Here is a 17,787-nt window from a genome sequence, read left to right on the forward strand (position 1 = left end):
AAAACCCAACCCATAATTCTCTTTGGCGGAGACAGTCTAATCAAAATCAACAGAGTGATCTGCTTTCCTAATTTTTTCCATTCCTTTCAAGGATTCTGTCTGCTTTCTCCCCAGTCCAGGGCACTCTCTGCCAGATTGTCGCCCTTGCTAGTACCTTGGGGTTGTAGAATAGCATGTGTAAGATAAGAATGCCAGAGCATGACCCATGAAGAGGATCTCACTCAACTGGCACCAGTCTCCCATGCTGTCACCTTGTTGCTAGTGTCCTTAGGCTAGTTTATCCCAGAATCCACCTTCCACACTTGGCATTGGATTAACTGTTACTTTCTTCTTGCTTGCTCTCCCAGGTGGAACCCAGTTGTTATAATCAATGACCCTCTTTCCTGTTGAAGGGCCAGCGGCCTCTTCCTAATTGCTCCAGTCTCATTTCTCAAGCTAACTGGCTGCCGTGGGGAATTTAGTCTTTACCTTGCAAGGGACACTGTGAACAATCCTGCCTCCTGCTTTGGATTTTGACCGCATTACCACATTTTTCTCCAACTCACTACTCTGGTTCTGACACCCAACATAGTGCAGTAATAGCAGGACGCCCACTGACTTCTTTCCTGATGGGATTTATGAACGCGGGAGCCAGCAGGTTGGGAACTTGTGGTGGTTTGTAACTCTGGACTGTAATTTCCTGTCGGCTAAACCTCTGGCTCCCCATAAGCCTCCTTGGGTAATCCAAAATCCCAATAGAATATACCTTCAAAGGGGAAATAAAAGCATGCTTTTAGCTAAATTTCTGAAATATTAACACTTCTCTCACAAATGCAGTCTTGAAGATAACTTCCAGAATCAAGTCTCACAAAGATTCTATTAGGTGGAAATTATTTCAGCCTGAGTCTTTACAGCCTCAAACAATGTAGATTTGTGACCCTGCTTGGCCTTTTATGATTCTTGCCATGTTAACTCAGCACACTGACGGTATTGTTTCCTCTCTAGATTCCATGGGATAATCTCACGGGAGCAAGCTGATAAACTGCTTGCAGGTGTGGAGGGGGCTTATATTCTCAGAGAAAGCCAGCGGCAGCCAGGCTGCTACACCTTAGCTCTAAGGTAAACCGGTTTCATTCCCTTAGCTGATTCTGCTAGCCCCCGACTCCTGAAACTCCAGAAGCCGTACCTAATGGTCCCCCTGCTTTCATGGGACTCCAGCCCCAGGCATAAGTCGGCAGCAATGGCATTTTTAAGGCAGGTTTGGTTTTTGTCTTTGAGATATGGGTTGTTCTTGTCACAGGATAGAGAATCTGTCTCTTTCCAACAACAGGCTGAGCTCCTGGTAATATCGTTGCTACTTTGGCCATGTCCAAAGTGCAGGGTATCCCATGATGGTATCTCATGGGATATCCGTGGGCTGTTGGAGAACTCCAGTGGTCCTTTTGATTGATCAGTCACTTAGTAGTATTTCTTGTGTGCCTACTGGGAAAAAGCATTTATAAAATAATATATATATATAGTATTTGTTAAACGCTTACTATGTGCCAGGCACTGTTCTAAGTGCAGGGGTAGATACAAGATAATCTGGTTGGGCACAGTCTCTGTCCCACACAGGGCTCACAGTCTTAATCCTCATTTTACAGATAAGGGAACTGAGGCCTGGAACAGTGAAGTGATTTTCTCAAGGTCACACAGCAGACAATTGGTGGAGCCAGAATTAGAACCCAGGTCCTTCCAACTCCCAGGCCTCTGCTCTATCCACTAGGCTTGAGAGAGAACAGTGGAATGAGTAGACAAGATCCCTGCCTTCAAGGATTTTTTAGGTCAGCAGGAGAGACAGACAGTACAATTATAGATAGTGGGAAGAAGGAAAAGGGGTTAGGTACATAAGTGCTGCAGGAGGTTTCATGGACTTAAGGGCTTAAATGGTGCAGAAATACTGAAGTAAAAATTGGGTGGATATGAGCATGGGAGATAATGATAATAATTATGGTATTTTCTAAGTGCTTACTAACACTGTCAAGCATTGGTCTAGGCCCAGGGGTAGATAAAGTTGATCAGGTTGGACATAGTCTCTATCACACACAAGGCTCATAGTCTAAGTAGGAGGGAGAACATGTATTAAATCCTCATTTTGCAGATGAGGAAACTGAGGCTGAGAAGTTAAGTGACTTGCCCAAGGTCACACAGCAAGCAAGTAGCATGGCCGGGATTAGAACCCAGGTCCTCTGACTCTTAGGCCCATGGTCTTTCCACTAGGCCACAGGAGATGTGATTTTTTGAAAGGATTTGAGGTTAGAGAGGGCTGAGGCCTATGGGCTTGAGTGGGGTGGGATCTCCAAACAGAGAGAGGGCATGAGCAAAGGGTCAGTTGCCAGAAAAATGAGAAGAGGACACAGTGGGTAGGTTAACTTAAGAGGAACAAAGAGGGTGGGAGATTAGTGGATAAGTGGAATGGAGAGACGTTATCAAGTGCTCTAAAGCCAGTTTGGTGCAGAGAGGAATGGACATTTGGGAAATTTTTGAGGAGAGACCTGTGCAGAACCATGTTTTTAAAAAATCAATTAATAGTATTTAGTGAGTGCCTACTCTATGCAGGGCATTGTACTAAGCATTTGAGAAACTACAATAGAGAGAGTGTACATAATCCCTGCCCTCAAGGAGCTTAAAATCAAGCAGAGTAGACAAACACTGAGGGTGGAGGCTAAAGTTTTCTGCGCGGAAGGAGGTAGTTGGTAAACTTCTTCCGTGTTTTTACCAAAAAAACTCAATGGGTACACTACCAGAACGATTGCAGATGGAGAGCGGAGCGTTCTGGAAGAGACGCGTCTGTGGTGTTGCCATGGGTTGGAAATCGACGGCATAAGGCATGGCAAGACAGACACTAAAAAAAATTAGAGGTAAGGAAAAGCAACAGAGTTCAAACATCCCGGGGAGACCGAAGCAGCAGTCAGTGAGGAATATGACAAGTGGAACCCCAGTGGGGCTAAGTATTTCTGTCCTAAATTAACCTGTCGCCCTCCAAAATGCACTGGAAGGTGATGGAGACATTGCCTTTGGGCTGAAACGAAGCTGGTTTTCTGAGCTAATGAAAATGATTGAGAAGCAGCATGGCCCAGTAGAAAGAGCATAGACCTGAGAGTCAGAGGGCTTGGGTTCTAATCCTGGCTCCACCACTTGTCTGCCGTGTGGCCTTGGACAAGTCACTTAACTTCTCTCTGCCTCAGTTATCTCATCTGTAACAAGGAAGATTAAGACTGAGCCCCATGTGGGTCAGGGACTGTGTCCAAACCTGATTATGTTTGTCTCCACATCTATACTGTAAATTTGCTATGAGTAGTCAATCAATTAATCAATCAGTCGTATTCTTTCAGCACATACTTTGTGCAGAGCACTGTACTAAGAGCTTGGTAAACAACAATACAACAGAGTTGGTAGATACATTCCCTGCCCACAGTGAGCTCACAGTCCAGAGGGGAGCTCACAGACTACAGGGGAACAAGCAGGGAACAAGTCTACCAACTGTTATATTTTTATAGTATACTCTCTCAAGCGCTTAGTACAGTGCTCTGCACACAGTAAGCAGTCAACAAATACGATTGATTAATTGATTGGATGCAGTGGTGGCTGGGGTGGGGCACAGTGGTGTCCGTTCTCCCACCTAGCTGCCACAAGGCACCATAAAGCCAGGCGTTTTTCTCTCCTCCCAACCCCATGTTGTCCACGTTTTTCTCTCCTCCCAACCCCATGTTGTCCACACCAGCAGTTGGATGTGTTCTTTGGATTCTTCCCTGGGCCAGGCCCAAGAGGGGTCATCCGGGAGTTGGGGGTGGGGGTGCTGTTCATCTTGCCAGCTGTACCCCTAGGGCACAGGCACATCCTGTCTCCTCGATTATGCCAGGGAGGAGCAGTCTGAAAAAGGGTATAAATGATATTGTGGGGGCTTTCTGCAGCACCACAGGAAGTCTTGGGCTTCCTCTGGGGCATTTGACCCCATGGGTAGAAGATGTCGATGGTCATAACCAGTGCTACTGGTTTTGTTGATCTCCTCTCTAATTGTTCTAACGCTTTTCCTCTTTCCTGGGCAGATTTGGAAATCAGACTTTAAACTACAGGCTCTTCTACGATGGGAAGCACTTTGTCGGGGAGAAGAGATTTGAATCGATCCATGATTTGGTAACAGATGGCTTGATAACGCTGTATATTGAAACCAAAGCTTCTGAGTACATTTCAAAAATGACAACCAACCCCATCTATGAACACATTGGATATGCCACTTTGCTTAGAGAAAAAGTGTCGAGAAGGCTGAGCCGGACAAAGAATGAATCAAGGAAAACAAGTGTAACAAGTGAGGAACACGCCACTATGGAGAAGGTAAAAACTGCCTATGATTTCAGATTAGAAATGCAAATTTCTAATTTTTGCTTTGAATTGCTCAAGTATTGTTTTGATTTTAAGTGGCTCCAGTGATACAAGGAAAATGCTCCCACCAAATCATGACTTTTTCTGGGATATATATATATATATATATATATATATATATATATATATATATGTATAATATATATAAAATAGTAGTTAAGCACTTACTATGTGCTAAGCACTGTACTGAGTACTGGGGTACATACAAGATAATCAGGTTGGACACAGTCGATGTCCCACATGGAGATCACTATCTTAATCCCTATTTTTCATATGAGGGAATTGAGGCACAGAGAAGTTAAGTGACTTGCCCAACGTCACATAGCAGACAAGTAACAGAGCCAGGATTAGAACTCCTTCTGAGTCCCGAGGCCAGTCCTCTATCCACTAGGCCATGCTGCTTCTCTATATATTTGAGGCCCTTTGAGAACCAGTCTTTTATATTCAAACTCTGATTCTCAATAGATTTGCAGAGTAGCACTGGAGGGCATCATTTGGGCTGTTTTGAAGCTCTTTGGACACTAAGCATGTGAATGTGTTTCCTAAAGCCTTTGTTCTTAGATAAAAAGGGTGGGAAGGTGTATGTATCTGTGTGTGCATGTATATAATAATAATAATGGCATTTTCTAAGTACTTACTACGTGCCAAGCACTGTTCTAAGCACTGGGGGGATACAAGCTCATCAGGTTGTCCCATGTAGGGCTCACAGTCTTAATCCCCATTTTACAGATGAGGTAACTGAGGTACAGAGAAGTTAAGTGACTTGCCTAAAGTCACACAGCTGACAAGTGGTGGAGGCGGGATTAGAACCCATGACCTCTGACTCCCAAGCCCACGCACTTTCCACTAAGCCATGCTCCTTCCCATATATATACCGCAGTATAATTTGAGAAACAGATTTCAAGCTGAATGAACAGAATAGTTTCAGGTATAAGGTAAAACCCATCTTGATTATGATTGTTTTAATATGCTTATTTATGGACAAACTGCTTTATTTTATCCTATTCCTAGTCTATTGAAAAAAATGCCAGGAAATCAGGTGGTTAGCTGAATGCTTAGTTGAGCTTTTAAATTCAGGTATAATTGATCCGATTTAAACAAGGCTTAACTGGATGACAGTTGTTTTTTCTACCAAGTGTTAATCCTTAAATAACCTGGCATAATTATCCTGGTTATCCTTCCTAGATGAAAAGAGCAAAAGAGTTCTTATTTCTTTGGTAAACAGTATGGGGTGGCGGGGGGGCAGGGGCGACAGTGGCAGTGATTTGCATTAGAGTGAAGAAGAAGGGGGAATTCAGTGTGACAGGAGAGGAATACCATCCTAAGTGATTTTTTCCCATTGAGCTGGATAAATCCAGGGAGGGAAACTTCCACCATTACTAAACCCGGTTGAAGTCTATCAGCAGCATCCCCCAGTAGGTATCACCCTGAGGGTCTGAGGAAGTCCTTTTCAGGGAGGCACTCAGTAACTCACACCCATTTGGGGAGGAGCTAGAAAAGCACCTTAAAGCAGCACCTGCTTCACCAACCCCAAAACTGGCTCACCAGAGGACCTTAACAGCAATGCAAGTGAAAACAGTGCCTTTCACATAAATCTGTAAAACCACCAGAGGATGATAATGATGCTGGTGATTATTACTGCATGTGTTAAGTGCTTACTATATGTCAAGAACTGTTGAAGCGCTGTGGTAGATGCAAATCAATTATGTTAGACACAGTCCCTGTCCCACATTGAGCTCACAGTCTACGTAGAGCAGTGTGGTATAATGGGTAGAGCACAGCCCTGGGAGTCAGAAGGATGTGGGTTCCAATCCCAGCTCCCCAACTTTTCTGCTGTGTGACATTGGGCAAGTCACTTAACTTCTCTGGGCCTCAGTTCCCTCATTTGTAAAACAGAGATTAAGACTATGAGCCCTATGTGGGATAGGGACTGTCTACCCTAGTGCTTAGAACAGTGCTTGGCACATAGTAAACACTCAACAAATACCACAATTAGAAGTATTAAGTTTATAGCACCAAAATTTAGAGTGAAGAACTATCAAAGGCAACCCATTAAAACTGCAAGCAGAGAAAAATCATTGAATGAAGGTAGTTTTACAGTGAGCAGTATTAAGTGCTTTGTTTTACGTGGACATTTAGGTCTCAGGCAATACATCCGGTACCTTATACTGTGCCCCGCTTGACTTTCAAACTCCATAACCTGAACAAAATTTTGGGAAGTAGTAAAGAAAGTAGGAAATGCAATTGAGTGACTGAAGCAGCAAATGTTATTTTCAGAACAACTTGCATAGGGGAGCTCACCCAACAGTGATGGAGTTTGTCCATAATTTTATTCTGGAGGTATTTTGGAATTAACTGATGAAAAACAGGATCAGTCTGTTGTAGTGGTAATACTCTTACTATTTGTTCAGCCTCCTGGGTGCAAAACACAGTACTAGCCCGTTATTGAGTAGGGATTATCTCTATATGTTGCCGACTTGTACTTCCCAGTGCTTAGTACAGTGCTCTGCACACAGTAAGTGCTCAATAAATACGATTGAATGAATGAAAAAATGCCCATATTCATTCAATCATATGTATTGAGCGCTTACTGTGTGCAGAGCACCGTACTAAGTGCTTTGGAGAGTACATTATAACAATAAACATTCCCTGTCCACAACTGGCTTACAGTCTAGAGAACTGAGACATTGTGCCTGGCTCCTAATGTACACAAAATCTAAGAATAGAGGTTACTGGAGGAAGGTTGATGAGAAATACATCAGGAGAGATGAAACAATGAACACTAAAACAACATAAAGGACAAGGGCAGAGATTAAATAAAATGAGAGCAGTGGGGTCTGTGGCTAGAGGAGCAGAGCTCCTTGTGACTCAGAGTCTAACGGTGACAATGATCACAGCCATAGCTGGACATGGTGGTCATAGCTAGACATGGTGAAGTCCTGGGTCCCTGAGAGACCATAGTTCCAGTCCCAGGTCCCGAGGACTGTGGCTGCCCGGTGTCGCACTCTTATGAAGATAGCCTTATGAGGTAGGACATCCGTGGACCTCCCTCTAGACTGCTCCCTCAGCCCCACAGCACTTATGTATGTATCTTTAATCTATTTATGTTAATGTCTGTCTCCCCCTCTAGACTGTAAGCTCTTGGAGAGCAGGGGATGTGCCTACCAACTCAGTTGTATGGTACTCTCCCAAGCGTTCAGTACAATGCTCTGCTCACCATAAGTGTTCAATAAATACCATGGATTGAGTAGGCAGGCTACAGCCTGCTAGCAAGCAAGGGAGATTCTGGTAGCTCCGTGGTGATCCAGTGGCAGTAGAGGGAGCAAGATTCTGGCAGTTCCTCACATCTCTGGTGAGGAAGGAAAGAGCAAGGTGCCAGCAGGCCCACTGGTAAAAAGGGAAGTGAAGTCCCTGCCGGCCTCAAACCCCCTGGCAAAAGTGAGGTTCTAATATTTTCTCCTGCTTCCAGTGGCAAGGGAGGAAGTGAGGTCCAAGTAACTCCTCATAGTTCCAGTCGCAAGGGAGGGAGCTAGGTCCCAGCAGACCACAGCCCCTGTGGGAAGGGAGAAAGTGAGGTCCCAACAGGCTACAGCCCCACTGGTGAGGGAGGGATGGAGGGAGGTTCTGGTGGTTCCTCACAGCCCTAATGGCGAGTGGAGAGCAGGATCCCAGCAGACCACAACCCCCTTGGATGGAGAAGGGGGAGGGAGGGAGCAAATGAGGTTCTGGTAGGTTTGTTGAAGCCATTGGCTTACTGTTTTGACCTTTCACTTTGACCTTTTCAGAAGAAGTAAGGTAGACACTGCACAGTGAAGGAAAGGGACAGTTGCGATTTTCCCATGAGGGAATTTGACACTTTGGCCTTGATGAGGTTAAGTCCCTTGAAGTCTAATGATACCATGAGTTTTCCAAACAAAGCTTCAGAAACTGTAAAAAACAACTCGCTGGGGGGCATTCGTTTTGTTCAGAGATTTGCTAAGTTAATTTGGTGGGAAACTGGCCTGGTCCTCTCTGGTCTGGGTTGACAGCCAAAATTATTAAATGTCTCAGTCACTGCAGAAAGACTTTATCCCCCTTGGGCAGGTCAGTGGACTGTTGCCATGGAAGCAGTGGCTAGAGAAAAAGAGGCACAAGCTTGAGTGGAGGAATGACCTTAGGCCTGCCTCGGGAACTTGTCTGCCCCCATAATTGAGTTTCTTAGACGTTTTAATCAGTGAAATTAGTAGGTTTGTTAATAGATAGTACACACAGGCAGGGCAGTCGTGGACTTTTAAGTGTCAAATTATGCAAGTTGTAGTCATCATTTCCAGTTGGGAATATTTTATCTTGGGATCAGGGTACACTGACAATGTTTAGGTGCCCACACCAACCTCCTCCAAAAGAAAGCAAAAATCCCACACTGAAGCACCCTGCCATATGAATTGGAGAAGCTGCCGGATTTACAGCCTGCCCTGGGACTGGGCATTTGGTGAAAATTCCAAATCTTAAATCCAGAACAAGGTTGTTAAGGGGAAGCTCTGTTGTAACTGAATTCACTGATAACAGGGTTTGGGGCTGGAAAGAAGAGAAAGCGGTAAAACTTGCATCCGGAAGCCTAGCTAATAGTGATCTGATGCTTCACTAGGCTATGGAGAAAAGCCAGTATGACAAAGGAGGTGTGCCAGTGAAATGACCAGACAATGGGAAAATCCTGGAGGCCTGAATTTCTTTAACTTTGAAGAAAATTGGAAAAAAAATCCTTGCAGTTTACTTTGCTGGGGAGAATTCTATCCTTACTTGGTAGCCTAGTTAGAGCACTATATCCTAGACATTGGAAGACCCAGGTTCCCACAACATTAAAATGATTCACAAGTGGATGTGGCAGGAGACTTTTGTAATTTCAAATATGTTTCTTTGTTTCCCATCTTTTCAAGCAAAAATTCTTATAGCAAGGAAGGAGGAAGCATCTGGGGCTCTGTTCCTTGGGATGTTATGCTCTCTTTTTCAGATGGAAGTCATGTTGTCTTCTCTTCCCTTTCCCATTTCCCTTTCCTCACCCCCCACCCCCACCCCCACAATCTGCCCGCCCTGACTTTAGGACAGGTGGCTGGGATGGAACCAGAGCCAGAAATCAGCTCAGTTGAGAGCATCTCTGATGCCTCCGGTTAAGAGTCTGTTGGGGATACCATCAGTTGCTCACAATCATAGAAAATCAGTGCCAGACTGAGGGACTGCACTGAAGGATAGTGCTGAGGACAAGGAAGCACACATATCTTGGCTCACCATACATAATTCATTGCTAAAGGCCCCACTACAGTGTAGGAGACCTGCCAGAGTTTGCCTTAAGACTCCAGTCTGAGCAATGACCATCGTGAAAGTGGCTGTGTAACTTGATGCCTGGTAGAAAATTGCATTTTTTACATGAAGGGATCCATGGCAGTGCTATTATGAGAGGAAAACTTAGCATTGCAGTAATTGTGCTTAGTGGCTTCATTAAGTAATGGGATGACTTCAAGTGCTAATGGTATTTTTTTCCTTCATTAGGCACAGAGGCTGCCTAACTTTCTTCTGCCTGTTGCTGGAAGTGAGGACCTTGCATTTATGGGCAAATGAAAGAGCCCCAAATTGATAGTGCAGACAGCAGCGAAGAGCTAGCAAAGAGATGAGCACATTACTCTGCCTGTAAAACCATTCGTCCCCTCTGCAGGAAGTCCCTTGGACATAATATGAAACTGAAAGGCCAGTTCTTCTGAGGGGAGGAGGGAGAAATGAAGATGAGTGTAACTTTGCTGGGAAAACTGACAGGTTCAGTAATGACTATGATCATCTGTCTTCCTGCTCCGTCACACTCTGAGCCATAAAATAGAAGAGGACATAATGCCAGGAGAATGGATTTGATCTTAGATTACGTTTACTCATAGAGTTAGGTTTCCCTGAGCATTATTTTAAGTCGAAATCCACTGAGGGATGGGATTTATCGTGCTTTTGGAAAACAGCTGATTCAATTAGATTAAGGTCAGACAGACGTATAGTGGTATCTGAAATCTTGAGAGCATTTTGTTGCTGATAAGTATCCCCATTCTGCCTTATTTCAGTCCAAGACATCTTTCTGCCTTTGAACGGTTAAGGTTTGAGTCGCTGCTCCCTAACTGCACTAGGAAAGTTCTTTTACCTCTAGATTCACAAAGGTAAATTAGTCTCTGCAATCTTTGTTGCATGTAGCCATATACAAAGGTCTCTTCTTAGGCATCACCTATTAGTCTTAAAATGTCCAGAACTGGGGGAAAAGAAGGCTGTCTGCTTAAGCGTTTTTCAGTTCAAGTTTTAATATAAACTTTGATTTAAGGAGAATCAAATCCTTATGTTAAATGTGTGATTTACATAGTTTTTTTTAATTTCCAAAGTGTTTTCCCATGTGATTAGCTCAATTGTCCTATATTTCATAAGGAATGTAAAGTTTAGACTTGTGGGTTTATGTGAGATAAAGAAACTAAACTGGAATGCAGTAGTGATTTTTCCCATGTTTGCAATATTATTGTCCCAGGCAGTCTTGTCAAACACAGGGAGGATCTATCCTATCAACTGAGTTTCTCCATGAGGATGACACGGGCAGGGACTATTTATTGGCCCTGTTTCACAGGTGGAATAAGTGAGACCCAGAGAGGTAAAGTGAATTGGCTGATACCTCACAGTCAAGCCAGTGGCCAAACTGAATTGAACACGCCATGGGGACCCATCCCTACCCTGCAGCTGGTATCTGTGGTGCAAGACACAGAGAAATTCTGGAGTGATACAAAAATTTGATATTCCTCCCTTCCCCCCTTTACTTTTTCAGATAAAGCCACAATGAGGCCTGTGCTCTTGATTCACCAGCATATGATGCAAATTAGAAATTTTCAGACAGAATGTCGCACACATTCTCACATCTCTCTGACATTGTCAAAATGCTTGGAGCAATAGAGCCAAGTGTCTCAATGGGCTTTGCTCTGGTTTTTTTTTAGATAATTTAACTCCTTAGCCCTACCTTTGAGCTTTTGCCCAAGGGGAAATTATGCATGAGGGTGAAATGACTTTCTCAAGGTTAAAAGAGCAGATCAGTTTTGGAGTCAGAAATCCCTGGTGTTGTCTTTTTAGCTCTGGAAAAAAAATAATGTCCCAGCATCATCATCACCATTCACCTTCTCCTGTGTGTCCTCAGACCCTGGACACCAAGCAGGAGCTTTGGAGAAGGGAAGGAACTACCAGTAGCTCTTCTACTTAGGCTGGTTTCCTGGAGGAGATGTGATTTTAAATAATTTTTAAAGAGGGGGAAGAGGCAGGTTGAACCTGGTGCTATAGTGAGGAGAAACTGGCTTGTAATTTTGAAAAGGATTCTGTACATTATTGATCATGGGTAACTCATTCAATACGTTTTTCTTATTCTTCCTGTGTTTGCAGTGGAAGACTATTGAAAAATATGTACCTGGGGGAAGAAAACCTCTTGTCTGCTTTTTTCCCCTATCCTTTTGAAAAGTGGACTTTTCTTGCAGTTGGAAATGATCTACTGTGGGCAGGGAACATGTCTACCAATTCTGTTGTACTCTCCCAAGCACATAGTACTTAGAACCGTGTTCTGTACACAGTAAGCACTCCATAAATATGATTGGTCTCTCAAAAACTCAAATAAGCCTGTGGGATCAACTGTCTGCCCTTTACAGCCTTTACTTAATGACTGATTGTATTACAGGAGAATTCATTGCCTTCCGCCCATCAGAAGATGGTTAAGCCCTTAAATCGGTGTATGGGTAAATAGTAAACACAATTGCCCAAAAATAATAGGGAATGTTTTCATAATAAATTCGACCTGTCTCAGTTCAAGATGTGCCACATCCTGTAGGTCAGCGTCTTCCCAGCATCTCTAGAAATTATCTTTAATTCCAGAGACGGGAGGGCAGTGCACTTACCACTGCATGCTGCACGTGAATAGCGCCACCGTGTGGCTCATTGTAGGGGTATATTCCTTAAGGATGCACTACAAAACCACACTCCCAAAGTCAATCGAGCAGTGGTATTTTTGAGCACTTACTGTGCTAAGTGCTTGGGAGAGTACAGTGTGACAGAGTTGGTAGACATGTTCCCTGCGCAAAAGGAGCTTACAGTCTAGAGGAGCAGTCTACAGAAGAAACATAGCCTGATGGATAAAGCATGGGCCTGGAGGAGAAGAAACTGGGTTCTAATCCCAGCCCCACCACTTTCTGCTGTGTGAATTTGGGCATGTCACTTAACTTCTCTGTGCCTCAGTTACCTAGTCCGGAAAATGAGGGTTAAGACTGCGAGCCGTATGTGGAATGTGGACTGTGTCCAACCTGATTACCAAACTCTGATGGTATTGACACCTGTCTACTTGTTTTGTTTTGTTGTCTGTCTCCCCCTTCTAGACTGTGAGCCCGTTGTTGGGTAGGGACCATCTCTGTATGTTGCCAATTTGTACTTCCAAAGCGCTTAGTACATTGCTCTGCACACAGTAAGCACTCAGTAAATATGATTGAATGAATGAATGAGTGAATGAATTAGCTTGTATCTAACCCAGCGCTTAGTACAGTGCCTAGCTCATAATAAGCACTTAACACATATAAAAAAGATATCATCAGCAATGATATTTATTAAGCGCTTAATGTGTGCAGAGCACTGTACTAATAAGCACTTGGGAGAGAACAATTCAACAGAGTTGGTAGGTACATTCCCTGGCCACGAGTTTACATTAATTAATTAACTCATTCATTCAGTAGTATTTATTGAGCATTTACTGTGTACAGAGCACTGTACTAAGCACTTGGAAAGTACAATTCAGCAACAAAGAGAGACAAATCCTGCCAACAACAGGCTTACAGTCTAGAAGGGGGGAGGGGAGAAATCTACTAAATAAGAGCACATAGTCCTCAGTGACCCTTTTGAGAATGACCATTATGACCCTTTTGTAGTACCCAAAGGTTGCTCGTGCATTTTTGTATGACAATGGAAATTCATGTCCAAGTTAGAAGGAGCATCCATTTCCTCAAACAGGGCCATGATGTTTGTGAATTAGGGTGTTTTTTTTCTTCCCAATAAGGAACCCAGAAGGGCTCCCGGCAGCTCTTATGTCTCTCAGGTTTGTTCTTTCATGGTATCCCTGTCAGTCTGAGGGACACACTATTCCATGCTCACCCCCAAAATGTGTCTAGCCAGAGGCACATCTGCTTGAAGATGGTTCTCATCTCTTCAGCCTATGGGGTTTGATGACCACGAGAAAATGATTTAAATCAGAGGGATCCTTCTTTTAGGATTTAAGGATGTAAATCAGGATTAGAACAACTCCCTGTTTAATGGAATTGTAAGAGGCTGGAGATTTGGCTTTAGATTTTCTGCTCCATCTTTATCTAATAAATCTTTTGATCTTTGTGCAAACATTTACTGCCAAAAAGTGTATACGGTAGACTGGGACATCACCTTGCTGAAGTGGCAGTGATTTCAAACAGGTGATCCCCCTGGCTTCTGTCCTCCCAGCTGTCTCCGCCTCATAGCTGCTTATACCAGGGCTCTTTCTCCTTCCAATTGAGCTTATATTGGCTGGCTCCCAAACACCTAAATTTCAGCACCCTCTAAATTATAAGCTCTGTGTGGGCAGGGAACGTAGCTGCTAATTCTGTTGTATCATTACTCTCCCAAGCACTTAGTACAGTGCTGTGCATATAGTAAGTACTCAGAAACAGCATGTCCTAGTGGAAAGAGCATGGGCCTGGGGGTCAGAAGCCCTGGGTTCTAATCTCAGCTCTGCCAATTGCTTGGCCTGTGACCTTGAGCATGTCACTTAACTTCTCTGTGCCTCAGTTCTTCTGTTCTCCCTCCTACTTAGACTGTGAGCCCTATGCAGGACAGGGACTGTGTCCGACCTATTTGACTTGTGTCTACCCCAGAACTTAAAACAGTGTTTGACACATAATAAGTGCTTAACAAATACCATAAAACAAACTATAAATACCATTGATTGGTTTATTGATTCAGTCAATGGCATTTATTGAATGCTTTACTATATGCAGATCACTGAACTAAGTGCTTGGGAGAGGACACAACACAACAGAATCAGCATACAGGTTTCCTGCCCATAACAGGCTTAGAATCTAGAGGACAAGCTCACAGCATAGGGAATTGATTGATAGAGGATGCCACTTGCCTAGATTGCTGCTCTCATTGCTTATCCAGCTTTTCGAACAGTGCTTGGCACATAGTAAGCGCTTAACAAATATCATAATTATTAGTACCCCTGGGGAAGCAAGTGCTGCAGGTGGCACTCCCAGGAAACCAGTCAGAGCTCCTGGCTGTCTTGATGATGATGGTGATGATAATAATAATTATAATTGTGGTATTTGTTAAGCACTTACTATGTTCCAGGCACTGTACTAAGCACTGGGGTGGATACAAGCTAATCAGGTTGGACGCAGTCCCTGTCCCACCTGCGGCTCACAGTCTGAATCCCCATTTTTCAGATGAGGTAACTGAGGCACAGAGAAGTGAAGTGACTTGTCTAAGGTTACAGAGCAAATATGTGGTAGAGTCGATATTAGAACCCAGGTCCTTCTGACTTCCGGGCCCATACTCTATCCACTATGTCATGCTGCTTTGTGATGCCGAGAGCCCAAAGGGCAAGTATGGAGAGGGGAAACTAACCTCATCCTGCCGTGGGCTGTACAGCTGTGAATCCACCAATCCTCAAAGCTGGAATGGAAGTTCCAATTGAATGCAGTCCCAACCCCGAACAATTATTCTTTACTTGAAAAGTCCAGAGTAAGTGATTCTGAGTTGAGAAATAGTCTCCAGTGGAGACCCGGCAAGAGGCCGAGCATTTTCTGTTTACTTCATGAAATAAAAGGCAGGTCTCCCTACTGGTTACAAATGGTGTTTTCCTAATTAGAAAACAGGAAGAGGGGCTGTGTGTTATTTGGTGCATAATTTGTGTTGACACTAATGGAAATTGGAGCATCAAGACTATATTTTAGAAGAGTTTATATTGTTCCTGGCACAGATGCAAAACTGCATTACTCATGGCTTAATAATGAAATGTCTGGCTGCTTTATGATGCTTGTTTTTAAATGTCTGTTTTGGTTTTCTCTCCTCGAATTCTTAATCATCTTAAAGTTGGGAGAAAATTAATATTTTACCTTCTGTATGGTGCCCCTTTACAGAGCCTGGTGATCAGTGATGGTAATGGAGACTTGAAAGTACCCCCAGGAATGGTGACTTAAAAGTACATCCAGTTTAGAAATTTATAGGAATTATAGGAATATAATCTATAGGATCCCCTAGTGCCCGTATCTTTTAGCTATCTAAAAGGTGACCAGGAAGATAGCTTACAGGTGAGAATGATAGGTAAGATTCTTCAGCCATGTTGGATCCCAATGGATGTAGGCTCGTGTTATCTATCAATCAATCAATGGCATTTATTGAGCACTTACTATGTGTGGAACACTTTATTTACTGCTTCATAGAGAATAATCCAGTAGAGTTTAGACATGACTGCTGACCTCAAGGAGGTAACAATCAGGGGTTATTTACTACTAGCTCTTTTTGTCATCATTTTTCAGGATCAATCCATATGGTCAGGGATCATTGGCTGGCACTTGCCCAAATGTCAACCCTTCCCTAGGGATAGTGACAATTCAGAATTGCCCCTCACCCTCCCTCATGAGAGCCGGTCCCCCAGTCCAGCAGAGATCCCCTATATCTAACCTGAGCCCCAGACCCCATCACCCTGGAATCCGGCCAAGAGTCTGAAATTAAGAGCGATCTGGGCCTGACTGAACCTCTGATAATCAAGCAAGGGACAGGCAAAAACTAATACATCCCTGACCTCAGATGGGGAGCTTGAGAGCCGAGAGATACAGGGCTGGTTTCAGCCACGTGGCTGCCTGCGTGGCAAAGTGGATAGAGCACAGGCCTGGAAGTCAGAACATCATGAGTTTTAATCCTGGCTCTGCCACATGTCTGCTGTGTGGTCTTAGGCAAGTCACTTCACTTCTCTGGGCCTCAGTTACCTCATCTGTAAAATGGGAATTAATACTGTGAGCTCCATGGGGGACAGGGACCTTGTCCAACCCGATTTCCTTGTATCCACCCTAGCGCTTAGTATAGTGCCTGGCATACAGTAAGGGTTTAACAAATATCACAGTTGTTATTATTATCATTATTATTAATTTGCTGCCCCTTCCTGTTTTGTTCACCATCATATCATTGCACATGTGCATATTGTGTTCTGTATGATATCATGTGGAAACCCATCCAGACCTCCAAATGTAGTGCTAATGAAGGCACTGCTCCCAAATAGGACTGAATGCTTTGAAATTTTTAAACTCTGCCTCACCCACATCATTACTCCCGCCCCTGGAAAGTTGCCCCTTGCCTGATGCCTTTACCAGGCTGCCTAACCCTCTGATGTTGCCCCTGTGCTGGCACCTGTGCCAGACCACCTCCTCCTCTAACACTGCCCCTGCACTGATGCCTGGGCCAGGCTGCTACTCCTGTAACATTATTCCTGCACTGGTGCCTTGTGGGTAGGAAATGTTTCTGCTATATTTTACTCTCCCAAGCGCCCTGCACACAGTGCTCTGCACACAGTAAGTGCTTGATAAATATGACTGATGCCCCCTGTGATGTCCCTTTGCTGGCACCCTTGCCAAGCTGCCACGCCCTCTAATATAGCCTCTGCACTGGCACCCATGTCAGGCCACCATCACCTCTGACACCACTCCTGCACTGACACCTGTGCCAGGCTGCTGCCCGCACTGATATCTTTCTTCTGGCACACATGCCAGGCCACCATCCCTTCTGGTGTTATCTTTTTATTGGCACCCATGCCAAGCCACCACTCCCTCTGACATTGCCCCTGCTGAGGTATTTGTGCCAGACCTCCACGCCTTTTCACATTGCCCCTGCATCGCCCCCTCTGAGGTTGCCCCTGCACAGAGTGTGTGCCAGGTTGCTATCCCCTCCGATACTGCCCATGCAGCATTGCGCATTGAGGCAGCAGCTTCTCTCTGGCACCATCTGATGCCAACCCTGATGGGTTGTCTGCAACCCCTGCTGTGAGAGGGAGCGGTGAGGAGGGGTGTGCTGAGTCAGATTCTGATCAGCAGGGGATGAGCTGAGTGGGGGGGCTGTTCTGGTTAGAGGCAGGGCCAGAAAGCCTGCCAATCTCACTAAGAACATGTCCTTAAGGCTCTGAGGTTGTTCTGTAGCTCAAAAAACATTAGCTTTCCCAACAAGAGGCAGGCCCTGCTTTATAGCACCATAAACAAATATCTTGTTATTTCTAGAGGCTAAGGAGTTAGGAAAATTCCACAGTAAATTGATAAATCTGTGGAGTGTTTAATTTTTAAAGCTTCTAGGCACCAAACT

At 44.3% G+C, this 17,787-nt stretch overlaps 1 protein-coding gene across 2 annotated transcripts in view; it reads left to right on the top strand.

Annotated features, from left to right (window-relative positions):
- Positions 1 to 17,787, top strand: part of CHN2 (chimerin 2) — a 242,672-nt gene that overhangs the window by 151,962 nt on the left and 72,923 nt on the right. For both annotated transcript variants that reach the window (XM_038740862.1, XM_038740863.1), the window contains exons 5-6: positions 985 to 1,098; positions 4,068 to 4,353. In XM_038740862.1, coding sequence (XP_038596790.1) covers positions 985 to 1,098; positions 4,068 to 4,353 — 400 coding nt within the window. The remainder of the gene's footprint in view (positions 1 to 984; positions 1,099 to 4,067; positions 4,354 to 17,787) is intronic.

Source organism: Tachyglossus aculeatus, chromosome 2 (genome assembly GCF_015852505.1).
Source record: "Tachyglossus aculeatus isolate mTacAcu1 chromosome 2, mTacAcu1.pri, whole genome shotgun sequence".
Lineage (NCBI taxonomy): Eukaryota > Metazoa > Chordata > Mammalia > Monotremata > Tachyglossidae > Tachyglossus > Tachyglossus aculeatus.